At 40.6% G+C, this 17,981-nt stretch overlaps 1 protein-coding gene across 1 annotated transcript in view; it reads right to left on the bottom strand.

Annotated features, from left to right (window-relative positions):
• Positions 1-17,981, bottom strand: part of APBB1IP (amyloid beta precursor protein binding family B member 1 interacting protein) — a gene marked incomplete at its 3' end in the record, with an annotated part of 60,730 nt that overhangs the window by 24,184 nt on the left and 18,565 nt on the right. The window contains exons 5-8 of the mRNA XM_084227168.1: positions 12,819-12,896; positions 9,773-9,932; positions 7,092-7,213; positions 360-434 (exon numbers count right to left, since the gene is read on the bottom strand). Coding sequence (XP_084083294.1) covers positions 360-434; positions 7,092-7,213; positions 9,773-9,932; positions 12,819-12,896 — 435 coding nt within the window. The remainder of the gene's footprint in view (positions 1-359; positions 435-7,091; positions 7,214-9,772; positions 9,933-12,818; positions 12,897-17,981) is intronic.

Here is a 17,981-nt window from a genome sequence, read left to right as displayed (position 1 = left end):
ATTAAACAGACTTTCTGGAAAAGTGAACATACCTTTTTCTGTTGTAGTACAGCTAAGAAGTTGAGAAGTAAATCCACTTCGAACCTAAAGATAATTAGTAAAGTCTGATCGACCTTACTAACAATAAAAAGTCCCAAGGGCTGGCCTAAGAGTGAATAACCTGCATTTTTAATGAAGAGCAGCTGATGCAGAGGAAAGTTGACATATTAAACCCAAGATACAAAGACACCACTGATCGCATAACTTCCTGTTGTTACACTATTTCCTACGAAGAGCTACATGTTGTTACTGCAGAGCAGATGCAAATGGTGGCAGAGTTTTGGTGACATTTGCATCAGCAGCCCGATAATTTGGCTTACCTCCAGCAAAGCCTCTTTGTTTTTATCATTCATTTCTTTGCTTTCTTTCTTCCCTTTGTTCGTCAGGTAGAAATTCTGACAAAGACACAAAAGAAGCTCATGGTCATTATAAAGCTGGCAATACAAGTAACTAGATTGCTACAAGCTCACTCAATAGTTACTGAGTCTCTCAATACTGAGTACCAACCAGCCGGTGCAAGAGACAGATGCTTACAGACTCTTCTACAAGGTAAGTTTAATCACATCTGCTGCTCATGAATTTTAATTCTTTATTCTGAATTTAATCCAAAGGTAATACAAGATTGTTTTTGCCCATGTAAATATGGTCTCCAAAAATTTAAACCAGTGGCTTGAATGTTTTTGGCTGTTTTTCTGGATCGATGGGTTTGGGTTTTAGCATTCCCATTTTCATTGCTCCCTGTATTATTCCAGGTTATAGAGAACCTAACATTTGGTTGCATGCTGATATACAATGAATACAATGCAGTATCAAAAGGCTAGAAAGCATTTTCCCTACGACCCAATCTGGTAATTTGCATGCTTTCTATCTCACACTCTGGATATAAGTCAGCTGTCAATTTTTAGTTAAAGTGCTTATATGCCAAAGCCTTTAGCCAAAGTTAATACTTGCTACTTTTATACCCCTGCTCATGCTCTTCAAAGTACTTTTATGCAGTGAAGAAACTGTTCAAAAATCTAGAAGAAATCTGAAGAAGTGATCACCATGATATCTTGGCATATGTGCTCCAGCCTACTGAAAAGAAAGCCTGCACTCCTCTGTTTCTGTGACACTGCAGCTGCTCTCAGAGGACCCAGTGCCTGCCTGCCCACAAATAAGGAACCACAGTGCCTCAAGGACATGCTCACCCATAAGAACAAATTCTCCCACTGTTAAACAGCAATAGCCAGTCTGCATCCATCTGCACTGTTCAGATGGACAGAAGGACAGCACTTGGACTCGTGCAAATTCTGACAAGTGGGAAGGATGTTAGGACTTGTGTGCTGGAGCATGTGCAGTGGCTTTGCTCCATAGCAAGCAGGGCCAGACAAGCAGAGCTGGCTGCCTGCAGACTGTAAGGCAGTGAAGGAAGCAGGGAGATCAAGGATGGAAGTAGCATTTGGATCCATGGCCTAGAGGCCAGAATAGTTACGCTCAGAGTTCTTGTGGTTTACAGTTTTTCAATTTATCTGACTTTTCATCTCTATTTTTTCATGTCTCAAGACTATGAGAAAGTGACAACATGTTTACATGCCTAGAACTCTTCAACACCTAAACTGCAACATAAATGTAAACATTACCAAAATACAAGCGAGAAGTGTGTAAATAAAGGAACAGGCTGTTGCCATAGTATAGGAAAGAAACAAACAAGCAGCAAATCTGCCCTGCCAATAGACCACATGTACAATAGACCACAGCTGTGCAATTTATCTGAAGTGAAACACTGCTCTTCCACACAACCACATCTTCTTTTCCAAGCAGTGCTGTGAACAGATGTCTGCCAGAATGCAAGCCTCAGAGCAGACCGTTTTTGGAGGGGCATCAGGAGAGGAAGCAGAAGAGGTCTGGATCTCAAAACCAGTTCTTTAAAAACTGCTTTCTTAGAAGTTCACTTTAAGTCAGGGGAGCTCAGAAACACAGACACCTGCAATGTGGCCTATGCTGATGACATGTCTGTAGTGTGAGAAACTTCAACATTCTACAATGGACAGTTAGCCTAGGAAATGCAGCTGGCTTCAGACTGCCTGGACAGAACTTTAGTCCAAAGCTGTAGGTAAGCAAACACTAAGGACCACAGCTTCACTGATCCAGTCACATCTAAAGACAATATTCAGAGTGGAAAAAAGCCAAAATCAGCTCAAAACAAAACTCACTTAAGAGTCCTGAGCAGCTGCAGCCCAGTGACCTGCGCTTGTGCAACAGCTCTCCCTGACAGGCAGCACCACTGGAGCCCTGAAGCCTCAGAGGGAACTGCTGGGCTGGGCTGGGCCTCCAGACCTTGGGATGGATTTGGAAGGTACAGGGACATGCAAGCTGTAAGCCTTCTTCTCTAGATCATTATAAAGACATAGTACAACCACTAAAATACACAATGAAGATTTATCAAGGTAAGTGCTCTGTCTCAACAAGGCTTGGCTCATCAACTTTACTACTAGTGGGGAGAGCATCCATCTGACTTAGTCAGCCTTCCATGGAATGATAATACAAAAACAAAGCTCCTCTGACTGCAACTGATTCACATTCAGGCATCTGGCATTTATTTAGCAGAAGCCCAGACCACCCTGTACTGAAATAATCAATCCTAAAAAGAGAAAGTTTGTAAGGATATCCATGCTGGATCTCTAATGCCACAGCTTTTTCATTAGGGGCTCTGTCTCCTAACCCAATGTTATACAGATGTACACTGTTGTGTTTCACCTGTCAATACACACTTCATTTATTACTGATAACCTGCTTTATGTCTCTTTCCTGAAATCTGGAAGTACATATTTACGTATTTGTCAGTGGCCAAAAGACTGGGGAGCAGACTGAACACTGTACTTGTTTCATTACTGTGTGGTCTTCTATTTTTGATCAGAAGCATTCATCCTAGAGAAGGCAAACCACATGTGTCCAGAAGAGGTCATTTCAAGTCCAGTAGTCAAAGGTCATGATAAAAGGCAAGCTCTTTCCTGTGTGAGGACACCCCTGGGAAATGCATGTTTGGTTTGGGATGTCAGGTCATTAATGGGACAAGATGTAGCTGCAGGGCAACTTTCTGCATATGTCTACAGGTCTGAGAATTAACTATTTCTTACATTCAAAAGATAAGGCAATGCATACAACCTTTCCACTTAGGGACATGCCCTTCTCCTTTTGTGTGGAAAGGCAGGTAAAAAATAATCAGGGTGTATCTCTCTGCCCTGTATAATGCTCAAATAGTGGGAGGTAGAAAGTGTTTTCAGTAATGTCCAAGAACATCTGTGTTGGCATGTAAACAAAGCAAACCTTGATCATGTTAAAACACTACTTAACTACTGCACTATCCAATTTTCTGATTGGTGTTTATGTCTCTAGACTCAACAAATGAATTTCCTAAATGAAATAGCACCTCTCTCACACATTTCACTTTTTTCATTCACAGACCCATTCAAGTGGGAATGCAGTGGTAATAATTGTGGCATGGCAAAAAAAAGGTGCTCCAAGGCAGCATGTTCCCTCTGCCTCCTCTCACACTTAGGTTGTATTTTTGCTTTCAAGCTCTTGAGACTGATTTTCCAGAAGATCTGAAAAATCCACAACAGCACAGATCAAACAGTGTGCATAAAACAAGACAGCTGCTTCATACCCACGACTGGCTTCTTTGAGCAATGGGCTGCCTGCTTATGCTCATCCAACCTACAGCCAGTATGAGGCAAGAACTGGCCAGCTCACATCCCATTTCAGATCATTGCAACTGCTACTCAGTGCAGCACAGTTTGTGCAGGAAAAATAGAACAAGGTCATATCTGCAACTCATATCATGGTTGCAACTCATGTCCTCTAGGAAACTGCACATTAAAAATTTTAGAAGATGCCTATAATTGCTCTGAAGACCATAAAAGTAATAAAATACATGAAGCTAAAGGCAAAGCTCTTTTGAAACCCTGAAAAGAGAGAGAAATTAAGATTACAAAACAATGGGAGTACAGTGAAAACCACCTCCTTTTTCTCACTTCTATTTTTTTGCACTTTTGCCAGCATACTCAATAACCAGGTTCCCTGTCACCTTTTTATGTTTCCATCACTGGGTAACAGTGGAGACAAAAGGAAAACCTTGATTCATAAATATGGCCAAGCTGGTGAAAAACAAAAGTATCACCTGGTGGTTAGTAGATAAATATTCAGGCATGAAACTTGCTATAGCTCTCTTGTAATGAAAGATGTTACAAATCCTTACTCCCCCTCCTTCTGAATGCTGTTGAGAACTCTTGCTCTTCAGAAGAAATAAAATATCAATTCAGTGTATGGGTTCTCCATTGGAAGGTGTAGGTTTAGGCTTTTGGCTTACATATGAGGGAGCAGAAGCCTAAAGTACTCACTGTACAGACTTTCAATAATTGTCATAAATACTGTCCAATAAGAAAACAAACAAGCAAAAACACATGTAGGTGGTGTTGCCTGCACTATTTGATTTTATCAAAAGAAAACACAGGAAATGAAGTTCATGCAAACAGAAGTAAAAGTGTTCAAAGAGCATGACCAGCATTTACAGCAAGGAGTTTAGACTCAGCTGCACCTTAAAAACAACAATTTTACTTCATTTTTCTTCCTTTTATAGTACCTTTTAGCTGAGAATTATTGAGTTTTTTGAAAAGAGGTGTTGAGACCTGACAACCTTTCCTTTCAAGAGAAAACCAGCATCACTCAACCACATGACAAAGCATCACCTTTCCAATCTTGTAAAGGTTCTCTTTATTTTCCCATGTACCAGTATGTATTTTTGTTTCACTCTTTAGTCACAGACTTGTGATGCTCCCTCTCTGCAGATGAGTCACTGATGGCATTCATGGAACAGTCTTTTACTGCGAGTTCCCTACAGGGTCTATTATATCACAATATGCAGAGGGCAAAAGTGTGCCTGTCTTTGTGGCAAAGGGGACACCTGAGAATTTTATAGAAGCTTTTTCTGAAAGGTATTCCAAACACATTTAAAAAATATTTCAGAAGCAAAGCTGCAGAAAAACTGCCAAGTGCTGCATGACAAAAATTACAGTCTTCAAAAAAAAAGCCACGGGCATTAACTGAGCAACATACTGCCAGCATGTAGAGAATAAATCCTGCATTTCAGAACCTCAATTCCCCCTCAGAAAATGAAACACTTTTAATTAAGTGTTGTTAAATAGGTCTATAACTAGTTCACAGAAAGAACAATAAACATCGGCGCAGGTCACACCTTCTTCAGAGGTCCACTTGTTTTAGGAAGGCATCTGCCCATCTTTATAAGATTTTTTTTTTAAGCACTAATTGTGCCCAAATCTTTGTGATGAAAATTTTGTATCACTAATTTGTCTAAGAATAAACTGTAGGCACCTGGCCACCATTGGAATTTGCCTCTTTTTTTATCCCAGAAAAAGATATGCGAGTTAAAAACCTATGAGATCCCCACAAAACCCTTCCATCAGAATGAGCATGAAATAAACAACGAATTCAGCAGCTTTGGCGTTAGCACCACTGGGTGTGTCAAAGAAAGCATTCTGCAATTTGTGTACTCCCAAAATGAGTTTGACAGGGCAGCCTTGACTGAGCCAGGAGGAGTCTGAATATACTGAGCACACAGTCCCAGAGCACAAGATTTCAGTTTCCCTTTGTTTACACCATAATTTCAGTATGTGGTTAGCTAGGCAATCACACACCCTACCCCACAACTCAGCCTTTCTGCTTGGTTTCCCTGTTCAGGGACTCACTGCAGATGTGTATTTTACAATGTTTCAGTATTTAGTGTGAGTTCTGTACAGTGCTGATTACTTTCTGCCACAAAGTGCTGACATGACTGTACTATTTTCCCCATTCACAATGTTTGTGTGTACCACGCCTGACAGATGGTCAGACTTTATTACTGGCAAATATTCCAACAGTGTGATAGCCACAACTGATCCAGGTTGCTCAGACTGCTCATTTTAGAGCTTATCACAGAGGGGCTAAACCTCCATGGCTGCAGACTTGTCTGGATCCAGCTGAGACACGAGGACAGACTTACACTTTTGTGGAGTTGAACCTCTGCTGCTGGGTAAGTTTATGTGCTCTTTTGAGCCACCATATTGTATTTCCAAACCTGGTTTTCATATTAAAAAATCAACATTAGCCCATGTGCACTGCAGGATAAGTTTTCTTTCCCTGTTTGTGGATACTTATATCAAGGAAGGAAACTTCTTTTCCTTAGGTTTTATTTGAAATACAGGCTCATTCTATAAAAAACCCAATTTCCTAATGAGCAGCTTGGTGAGATTTGCTACCAAATTACACATTTGACTCTTCTTTTTCGGCAATGCTGAATTGCTCATTTTTCTCTTGCTGCCCTTAGGAACAAACCAGATGCTCAGTGAGCTAACAGTCAGCTGACATGGGGAAAAGATCCTGTGTCCCAGAATCCAGCAAATGTATGTTCCAGGATGTTTGTACATACAGCTTTGAGCCCATGACACAAGAAATACAACAATTTGTCTGTGCACCTATCTGAATAATTTGATGCAATTCAGTGTGCAGACCCTCCTTTACAACGCTAATGTGCACAAGCTATTGATAACCCAATTCTCCTCAGTATAAACAAAATCCAGTAAATCCTCTGTAGCATTCAGTATAGCCTTTATGCAGTTTTATGTACAACTGGCAAAAACTGGGCCTTCAAGGAAATGTTGATGTTCATCAACAGAAATAGTGTGGAAGCTGTAGCAAAAACAAAGGCCAGGTTTTTACAGCTGTGCCATCTCACACAGTTCTAAGAGCTGTACCCAGGCAGTGGCTTGTATTGGAAGTGAACTACATGCTTCAGTTTTTACCTCTACAGACAGGACTCTAAAACAGTATTAGAGAAAAGGCAGAAAATTCTAATTTTCAAATCCTTGCATTTAAAATCCTGGTGGGTTTTTTGGTTGAAAATGTAAGTTTTGCTTTCTCTGAACTGATAGAGCTGAAAGAAATTATTAATGTAATAGGCAGCATGCAGACTAAATGACCTTAGTTCAGACTCTTATCCAAACACCATATTAGCTTACCTGGGGATTTTTAAATAAAGCATATTTTTGACTCTTTTCCAAAAACAGAATCTTATTCTCAGTGTCTCGAGTCCAGTCTGATAACACTTCAACAACATTTTCATGGTCTTCAAAAAACCTTTCTGGGGAGACAGAGAAGATAATGTAAGACATTCAAACTGTTTCTGCCCTCTCCTGAGGCTGCAGAAATTCCAGTGTAGGAATGTAATCATTATCTGATGTTCCCTCACCCTGGGCTGGGAACAGTCCTGGGCTGGACAGTCCAGCACTCTTTTCCACTGCACAGATGGGTGCAGAACCCATCACACACCACATGAAATTGTGTCACATGGGAGGGCAAAGCAGCTACAGAAGACACCTTATGTAGCTGTGCCATGCTCCTGGATTCCTCCTGAATCTCTGTACTGCTGCTTGAAGACTGAAAGGGATGGAAGCAGTGACCCACCAGGAGTAGATAGTTACACCCATGTATTTCACAGCTTTCTGCTTTTGATTGATTTTGGTTGGTTTAATGTTTGCTGTACTGCAAACTGTGGGATGGAAAAAGGGATATAGATAAAATTTGGCAAATGAAAAAAAAAAAAAAGCAAAGACAATTTATTTGTCCTTCTACTTTACTTCTTTACAATGAAGATTTGCTTTTTGTCAGCAGGAAGAATTCTGTGCACGGAAAAGAAAATGTTTGGTTTTAAGCAACTGTATTTAAAACCAGAAATAGCAAAGTAGAAAAAATACAAAGATAGAGCTGATGTCAAGATATACTGGTTCACCCAGCATCTCTGTAGTTAACCTTACCAGGCACGTGAGAGACCCAATGCCAGCTCTGTCCCCTCCTAATCTGCTCTGAACCCCACTCCTCCACCCAGGAAAGCCACAGGGCGTGCTGATATTACGTAACTCTAAAACCACTTCAGTTTCATTTAGATAACATATATAAATTGCTCAACATAAAACTCCCTTTAAAGAAAAAGGAATTCAGCATAACTTCACAGGTCATTTTGGAGTGTCCCAACATGCACTTTTCTACAAATTCAGTACTGGGATAGGGAATTCACCCAGCTCCAAATTTCAGCAGAATTTTGGCAGTTTCCTGGGAACAGCTGTACTTCCATTCCTGTGGTCACTGGTGATCACATCTTCCAGGGGCCCAGACTGGTCTAGCATCAGAGGAAGTAACAAAGCATACATTTTGTAGGCTTTCTTTAATGCTTGTTACTTTTGACAAATAATTTTAATTCATGATAAGAGCAATTCCTTACTATACCAATACACTAACATTAACCCAATCACCTAGCATTAGCTGGGACTGAAGTAGCACAACTAATTTTCACCAAAAAAAATCCAACCATTTACCCCTATGTTTGTAGCAAACAATCTCCTTGATACCTTCAGTTCTAATTGCAAGATGGGAAATTCAAATATCTATCCAGATTATGCAGAAACACAAGCACCTCCTTTTTAATGACTAAGGAGATTCAGAAACCACATGTTTATTGTGATGTCATCCTACTACTCAGACATGTTTGTAAAAGTCACACTGGACAAAAAGGGAGCGGCTTTCTAAGACAGGAAAACACTCCAAAATTATTCAGCTGTCAGATTTCTAGAGTCAAATGACATTTCCAGTCTTTTCTTAGTTAAGGTAAGCAGGTACAGAAGAATGCAGCACCATTATCTTAATCAAGTAGCAAGAACAGTTTGGCAGTAAATTTCTGCACCACTCTTACAAGCAGAGGAGCATCTCCTTGCTCATGACCAGTCAGGCTTTTTTCCAGTTATTTTTAAATTTCTGTTGTTTAATTTAGCAGAATGACTACACCTGGGGCTCTTTTAAAGTGCAATATTGATCTTTGACTTTATTTGAGAATTTTCCCATCTCGGCTGGGAGACTGTAAAATGAGAATCTTAAAGGCTGTTTGCCAACTTCCCATTTCTCTATGTCAAATGTGACTTTGAAAGAAAGTTGTGGCAATTTTCCTTCTCCTTTGATGTCAATACCTTTTCAGTCTGCCAAATAAAAAGATTCTGAAATATTTCACAATTAGAAACTCTGAAGCCTTTTCAAACAAGACTTATTATGTTGCACAGAACAATGTCCAAGTTTTGTACAGCTGTTTTCTAGGACCTGGAGGCCAGGTTAATTACTCCAGAAGTCATAACTTACCATCAGCAGAGCTGCAGCCTCATCACAGGGCAGTGCCCTGTCCACAGCTACACTTAAAAATTGATTACCACAAATGAAGAACATTAGAAATGACTGAAACACTCCTCACAGAGTCTTGTTTAATGACATTTGTTGGGCCACTATGCAATACATGCCTGCTGACAGCATTCCAGCACTGCATCCTCTCTTCAAAAAGTGGATTTGAGTACTGGTGTGTTTGGGTTTGTCATCACCTTGAAATTCACATGGCTCCTTCATTTTGTGTAAAATAAAATAATGGAAATGGTGAAAAGCAAGGAGCCTTCTGCAGGTCACAGCACTGAATGGACTCATTTCCACAGCACGAACACGCCAAACATATTCCTGCAGCATCCCTCAGCTTAGGGTCTGTGATGCTCCAATGTCAGGGGACACGTGGGCAGGAGAAATGTTACTATCTTTTCAATATTACAACACTTCCCTGATCTTTCAAGATTACCAGCCCTCTATCTATTTGCTATGTGACCCCACCACTCACCTATCTGCAGCTCTGGGTACATCTCATACAGACACCAGTCCACGTTGCAGTCGCAGTGGGTTTTCTCAAAGAGATTGTCCAGAACATCCCGCGCCACCTGGCGCTCATCCACCATCAGGGACTTGGTGCTGTTATCGTTCATGTGCACCTTGATAACAAGCTGAGAACAAAGTCACAGCACAGGCAGTTAATTTCAGAAGCAACAAAAGGACTGGTCTGAATCTGCTAACACAGATAAGAAAGATAAAGGCTGAAGGTTATTACTGATTCAAAGGCATTCTGTCCCACAGCAAGCTGAGAGAATAAGACAGCTCCGAAATTTTCACATTATAATTTTCACCAAAATAAAGATCTTTTCTCTAAAAATAAAATTAAGCTTTGTCCTATGCATGACTTCAGGAAAGGTCAAATTGCTATGAAGAAATAGCAGAAGTTAATCTCTTCTCTAAATCTACTAGATGTGCAATTAAGGAAAATGCTTGATAGGGAAACCAAGTGCAAAAGGACAGAGCGTCCTTAATACAAGTTACAAATGTGGAAAGTTTAGTTTTAAACAGAAAAAGAATGGAAGAATCTTGCCATGCCAACAAAATAACCTGAAATTGGATTGTACTAAGATGGGCCATAGTCCAACTGTCATCAATAAGAAAACAGATGAGTTCACAGAATATGCTGAGTTGGAAGGGACCCATCAGGATCATTGAGTCCAGCTCCTGATCCTGCACAGGACAAGCCCAAGAGCATTGCACCATGTGCCCAAGAGCTTCTTGAACCAAATGCTTCTTGAACTCTGTCAGGCCTGGTGCCGTGAACACTTTCCTGGAGGGCCTGTCCCAGGCCATTGCCTTGGGTTCATTCACTGACCACCACAGAGAAAAAATCCCCTCCTCTTCCCCTCATAAGTTACTAACTGACCAAATTAACCTAAGGCACTCACTACTTCTTTATATGGTGTTATTTGTTAAACAAGAAACGCAATGAACTTTCTTCAGAGAGGAACAATACAAGAAAATGCTGAAGTACCTAAAATGTGATAAAGAACTGGAAGTACATTACAAGAAAGTACTTTGAATGCTCCATTAGTACTGAAAACAGTAGAATAATTCTCTACAAGGTCTGTACATTGCTGGTGAGTTGGGAGGACTTTCCATATTTTTGTTTAAATAGCTCTTTATTTTAAAATGTGTGCATAAGAAGTTTTGGTTCTGTAGAGACAATCTGTGTAAAAGGTCAGGTAGAAGCAGAGTTATGATCCCCAAGAGAAAATCTACACTCTCTCTGAAAAGCAAAACCAAATGCAACAAAAGCCATGAACTTGTTTTGATTCCAATCCTTGTAAGAAGAATCTCCTGTAAAATAAGCATCTGAGCCATAGTGCAGATAAAACAGAAAAAGAATGCTGCACATGCATAATCTAACATGTCCAAGGCAAAAGAGGATTTATGTCTGGTTATAACTGACTGCTCAGAAACATGCATGCAGCTTCCATCTTCACAGACTCACCAAAGAGCTGAGATTGAAAGCACCTCTGGTGGCCATCCTGTCCGATTGCCCGGGCAAGCAGGGCCACCTAGAGACTGATTATCTTTACCTTCCATTATTGCCTAGAGACCTTGTTATCTTCTCCAGGGAGGGGGACTCCACAACTGCCTGGGAAACTTGTGCCAGGCTCACCAACCCTCACAGTGAAGAAGCGTTTCCTGGTGTTCAGAGCCTCCTGTGTTTCAGTTTGTGCCCGTTGCCTCTGGCCCCATCACTGGGCAGCACTGAAGAGAGCCTGGCTCCATTCTGTTTGCACCCTCTCTGAAGGTTTTTCTAGAGATAGACAAGCACCATACAGACCCCTCTCTTCGCTAGGCAATCTCAGCCTCTCCTCACAGGAGATACTCCTGATCATCTTCACAATACTGATCATCTTCCATTGGGATGGAACTCTCTTGAGTTTGAAGGAGGTGATCTTTAAATATTAACCAGATTTCTTGATCCCTTCTTCCGATCAGGAAGTTCCACGTGGGACTCTTCCAAGATCTTTGAAGAAGCCAGCGTCTGCTCTCCTGAAGTCCAAGGCTGCGAGCTTACATTTCACCATCATTCCTGCCCTCTGCTTTTAGTAAAAGAGAGAAAACCAGCTTTCTTGACAATATTTAGTCAATTCAAGAATGAACCACAGTAATTTCATTTTGGAGACACAGTCACAAGATTGAACCTTACTTCTTCTGTATTGTTACAAATATTCACAGGGGGAAAAAAGGTTGGGAAAACAAAGTCTCCCAAAGAGAACTGCTAAAATTACAAGGAAAAGAGGGTGATCAGTCATAATTTAGTTACAGAGCTTTACAAAGTCAACATCGGTGAAACCCTCCCAAGACATTCTCTCAGAAGGAGCATTTGTACATGAACATAAAGTGTTCTGTGGGAGCCATCGCAAGACGGGACATTCCCAAATTTATTGTAAACGTCCATTCTTCCTGGAAGTTCTGCAGGCTCCAACACTTCCCATCTTCTTTGAGCAAGACTGAAAGGTTATGACTGTCTTTCGTTCACATCCATTATTCAGAGTTACTGAACACCTGCAGCTTCTAATTTGTTGGTCTAAAATAATTTCTATTATGCTTGTACATTACTACACTGCTGTGAAAAGATTTAGCAAGAAGACCCTCATCAATTTAATAGGGATTAGCTAAATCCACTGTATCCACTATAAAGAAAAGTTCAATAGTCCTGGAATCAGCACAGCATAAGTCAGCAACATTTTCATATTTTCATGTATGCTCTGCTTTCTCTAAAGCAACTTATCAGAATAGTGGGTTTTGCCCCAGCACTGGAAAAAAAAAGAGGCAGTGCTTTCCAAGTCCTCTAAAAATTAATTCCCTTGGCAGTAGCATTCACCCAAAGACTTCTCTTGAGGTGGATAACGAGAGCTCCACAGAGTATCTTTACAGATAAAATATGGAAAAGCCTAGTCATTATAATAAGAAATTTATTATTAAGAAGAATGTTAACAGGTGGTAGCTCTTATGGCAGCATTTAATATTTTATGGCTCACCTTTTTAACTTTGGCTTCCTTCAATTTCTCCAATGCAAGTTTAATCTTGTCGGCTTTAGCCTTTGCCTCTAGTTCTTCCTGAAAAGACACAAGACACAAGATATTTGGGATATTTCTTGTTAAGTAATCTCAGCAATTTACATTTACTTGAAAAGGGTTGTTTCTCGATGTTTATATCCTGAAGATAAAGCTTGTCACAGCAACCTTCATACACACAGATAATTTCCAGCCTTCTTTGACCTAAGATCCTTCAGCCAAAGCTTTGATTTACAAGTCCAGTGCTCCCTGCTGCTGCTCAGCCATATAGTTTTCACATGATCTGTTCCTCAAATGCTACAAGAATGCCTGAAAACTGGACTCTCCTATGTTTCTGTACATACAGCTGTTACAAAAGAGAAGGTGAAGGAAAATCTAGCCTCAGTGAAATAGCATTGTGGATGAAAATGCTTGGAAGAAAAACCATTTCTCATTAGGGTAAGAGAACTAGGATTTGTAGGATTTTACTGAAATTTTGGCTGGCAATTACACCACTTATAAAATTATACCCTGTGTTCAGTACATTAATTTACTTGAATTCTTTGACTTGCCACATATGATCTCTTACTGCACAGATACTTACTGAGAGGAACCACTCCATTAGTTGGCTTTTATTCTATGAATGTACCTATTCATAATAACACAGACCCAGTTAGAGCACACAAGTTCATTCCACAGTAAGAATCCCAAAAATCTCAGTATCACCCAGCTCTCCTTTTACAAAGCAGCTCTATCAATATCATGCCTTTATCTCAATATCAATGACATTTGTCATCCAAGAAGACTCTGGATCCCCAGGTGCTAGGAATTTTAGCTGCATGTAGCAAATGTAGTACTAGGTGCCTGGTGTTGCCTCTGTGACTGCTGCACAGACTGGGACTGTTCCTTTATGCCATCTCTCTTCCAGCACTCTCCTCCAGTCACATTCAGAGTTGGAAAAGCACATTTTGGACAGCAAGTGAATGTGGTTCCTGGGGCTGCCTTGGACTCCTCCAGTACTTCTGGAAGGTTCGGTTTCTTTCCAACTTAACATCCCTGTTGCCTCTCCTGAAGACTGTCTTGTATTTGCTTTTTTGCCTCTCTGCTGATTTTTGCTGTCCCTGTTGCTCTCTTACTTTCACAGTTTCCTTTGTTTAAAAGGGGTAGGATTTTGTGCTACACTACTCACAGGCTACCAACTTCCAGTCAGGGACTGTGGGAGAAAGTTCCTGTTCTGTTTCCACACAAGATTTCTGTTACCTTCAGCCACCATTTGCTACCCTAAAGTCATAATTTTTAGTGGTCTTCACACCAAGAGAACTGACTGCAACTTATGGAAGATGCACTTGCAAGAAAATAAGCCTAATGTAGCATTGCCATCACTTCCCTGTTACTGAGTTATCATACAATCATAGCAAAGAAAGAGAAAGAAGGTTATCTTATTCATCCCAAGTTTTGGGGCATGTTCAGCTGTAGCTAAAGTACTCCTGACTGACATCCCTCCTGCTGAACTAAACATCTTTTGTTTTACCACTGCTTCAAGCATGCTTCCTGTTATCAAATTCTCCACTATAAATACCATGCAATCAGTTAAAAATATCTCTTTTTTTTCTCTGCAGGTGTGCAAATTTGCATTGCTGTATCTCAGCAGTACTTAACTTAGAGAATCCAAAAAGAGCCTCTATAGCTGAACACAAGCAGTAGCACAAAGATGGCTGCTGCAGGGAGGCTGATGGCTGTGCAGAGGGAAAAGCACACAGCCTCTCACACCGTGACCCTCCCCTTACCACTTCAATGCAGCAAGCAGGAATAGCATCTTAACCAAAGTGGCAGAGTGTGATGTGGACAGGCTTTCAGATGAAAATTTTAGGCAGATAGAATTCAGGCTTCGTCTGCGTGTGACCTGTGTTGAACAGAGTTCTCACATTCTATAATCTGTGCAGCAGAACTCTCGCCTGACAGCCTTCCTGCTTTCATAAGCTTTGACTTAATGCATAAAAGGGAAACAAGCTATCAGATGCAAAATTTTGGCAGTGTTACAGAAATGCTTTGACAAGCCACAGGATTTGTTTTCCCACTACAGATCATCACCATGTTTTCTGGATCTTTAAACAGAAGCACATAAAGTCATCATGTCAATAGCAAATGAAGAAGGCTTATTTAGCTTAAGGGCAGTTTTAAAAAGAAATGCCAGGGTTGATGGAAACTTATGAGACAGCTCTACACTTCCCCAAAAGGAAGGCTGTACTTCTCTATTTTGGCACACCTAAAGGTTAGGAAATAGGAGCTTAATGTAATGGTTGCACTGGGAACTACTAACACTGTTCTTATTTGACTGTGGATAACCAGAAGTGTTAAACACAACTTCAGCCTTGATTGGTTCAAGAATCACTTATCAAGAATCTGACTAACAGGAACATGGTTTCTGATCACACAAAATACATTCCACTTACAGCTGAATTTCGTTCTACTGAGCAGAAATGTCATGTCAAAACAAATACTAATCAAGACAATGAATATTAATTTGAAATTGATTCTTTCCATATTAATTTTAAATGGTTATTACATCCATCATTCACACTGCAGTTTGTGTAATAGCCCTGTGGGCAATTTTGTGGACAGTAAGCCACAGTGGGTATGCCATTAGTATTTGAATACAACCTGTATCATAAAATGAGGCAAAGGCTGCAGGAAAAAGCCAAACCAATGCCTTAATGAGGAAATAAAGTACTGCTGCTATATTCCTTAGAAAAGCTTTTACAACCTGTTCCATCCTTCTCTGACACTCCCTGAACCTGGAAAGAGACCAGAATATCATCAGAGATCAGTCTCAGAGGAACAGTTCAATTGAGGGAGAAGTGACTTTTGGCTACATATTTTTTCACATAGAATTCCAGTTGTGTTTAGCAACTCTTTCCACTCTAAAATCTTGTTTGACTCTCAGGTAATGCACAATGTCAGTTAATAAAGAATTAGCTCAGTACAACACTCAATGAAAAGAAATTCATCATGGCTGATTTCAGCGAGCTTTAGATCCCAGCATCAATAAAAAAGCTGCCTGGAAGAGAGGCCTGAGGGTCCATAGTCAGGTTTCTGCCCAAAGCAGGATGGCCACCCACATTAGATCAGGTCAGTCATGATTTTGCCTAGCAAAGCTTGGAAAACCTCCAAAGAAAGGGAATCTGGGATCTCTCCTGATCACCTGTTCCAGTGCTACACCACCATCTGAAGTGCAAGACATTTTCCTAATGCCCTCTCTGAAACTACAAAGCTACAATAAGTAGCTGTTTCCCCTTCCACATTGGTGACTTAACACTACCATGGAAGAATTTGGCTCCACCAGCTTTGCATCTAAACATACCTTCAGGTATGTTTAGGCTGTCATTAGATCACTCCCCAGCCTCCTCTGTCAGACTAGAAAAGCACAGCTCCCTCAGCCTGTCCTTGCTGGCCCCTGGTCACTGCATGCCTCTGGCCATTCCATCAGCTCTCTGATGGACACTCTCCAGCATCTCCACATCTAGAACGGAGTGCAGCATTCCAGCAGTGGGACCACCAGTGCCAAGAGAAAGGAACAATAACACCTTAGTCTGCTGGCCATACTCCTCCCAATAGAGGCCAGTTTCCTCGGCTGAGATGGTCTTTCACTCAAGGTTCTTATTCACTGTGGTACCCAGCAGGATCTCCTTTTCAGCATGGCTGCTCTTCAACCTGTCCCTTCCCAAACTGTACAAATGGTTATTACCCTCCAGGTGTGGGACCTTGTACCTTGCTGGTTCCTGAGAGTTTTGCTGGCCCAGTTCTCGTGTTTTAAGTCCCCTTGCAAGTGATCTTGACAGTCAGTGGCTTTAATTAAAAGCTTCTTCAGCTGCAGATGCTTTTATGTCATCCCTCAGGTCCCAGACGAAAACGTTAAACAATACAAACCCCAGTGCTGATCCCACTTGCTACCAGCCAGCAAACATTGACCTACTAGCCCTTGACTCTGGCAAGTCTCAGTCCACCTAACTAGCTACCCTTCCAGACCAGAAGTTTGGTACTTCCTTAAAGATCATGTGTCTAAATCAAAATGGGGAAATTTTTGAAGGAAATGGATAAAACTCATCTTGATAGCATCTCTTCTATATCAGTCGCACTAGTTACATGAAATACTTCAGCTTTTGAAGCTGTTTAGCTGGTATTTTGCAATTGTTGATATTCCTTTAAGACAGGAAGTTAATTAATATCTTTGAAATGCAGAAAAATGGCAAAGCTTCTCCCACATGTTTATGAGTTTCATTCTTCAAACAGCATTGAAAGCTCCTATGCATCAAATGAAGCTTTATCTAGTGAATCATTCTTTATGTCATCAGACATATCCAATTTTCCTACCCAATTTTCTGTTCCTTTTGCTGAATATGTCTGCTGTATGATTAAAAACACAGGGGCAGCAGTGATCTTGAGGTGATTCATATTCAGTTCACATGGGCTTTTAAACAGCAATTAATTGACCAAGGTTTTAAGCAAAACTGACTGACACTTTTCATGTTGCCTAAAATATTTCCATTCCCTAAATGTAAACATCTTCTCTCAATCATAATTACTGTGAACACAAATACTGAAAGAGATATATTTGTGTATTTCAAGATTTCAGATTCATTTTTGGGGGGGGGGGGGCTGCATAACTCTTTTAATGCCTTCTCTTCTCACAGGGCTGTGACAGGGCAGAATTCTCACATTATCTGCCTCCCTGAAACCCCACATCAAAAAAATGCTACAAATATCACATTTTATTTCAGTTGTTAAAACAGCTCTGCAAGAAACACTGACTTGAAGGAGGTTGTGTTAAGTCTGAAATTTTAGATACAGGTAAGCAGGAAAGCCAGTTGCTCATAAATAGTTATAAATAGTTACCTACTGATAACTTTGGCACCTTCTAAGAGCATTTGTTCCCTAATGCAGATAGTCTTCATTACTTCCTTTCAAAGGCAAGACCAAGAAGAGCAGTAATTCTGTGTTAGGAGCAGGAGAGGCACTTCTTGTGCTTGTCCCTGGACCTGATCACCTAGCAAATGTTGAGTTTTCCACAAATACACTGCTTTTTCTTTTGCAACAAATCACTTAGGCCAGGGATGGAGCTGAGAAACACCCACAGAATTTTCTCATCAG

This window comes from Fringilla coelebs, assembly GCF_963513975.1.
Source record: "Fringilla coelebs genome assembly, chromosome: 1".
NCBI lineage: Eukaryota > Metazoa > Chordata > Aves > Passeriformes > Fringillidae > Fringilla > Fringilla coelebs.
This window is presented reverse-complemented; position numbering and strand designations above follow the sequence as displayed.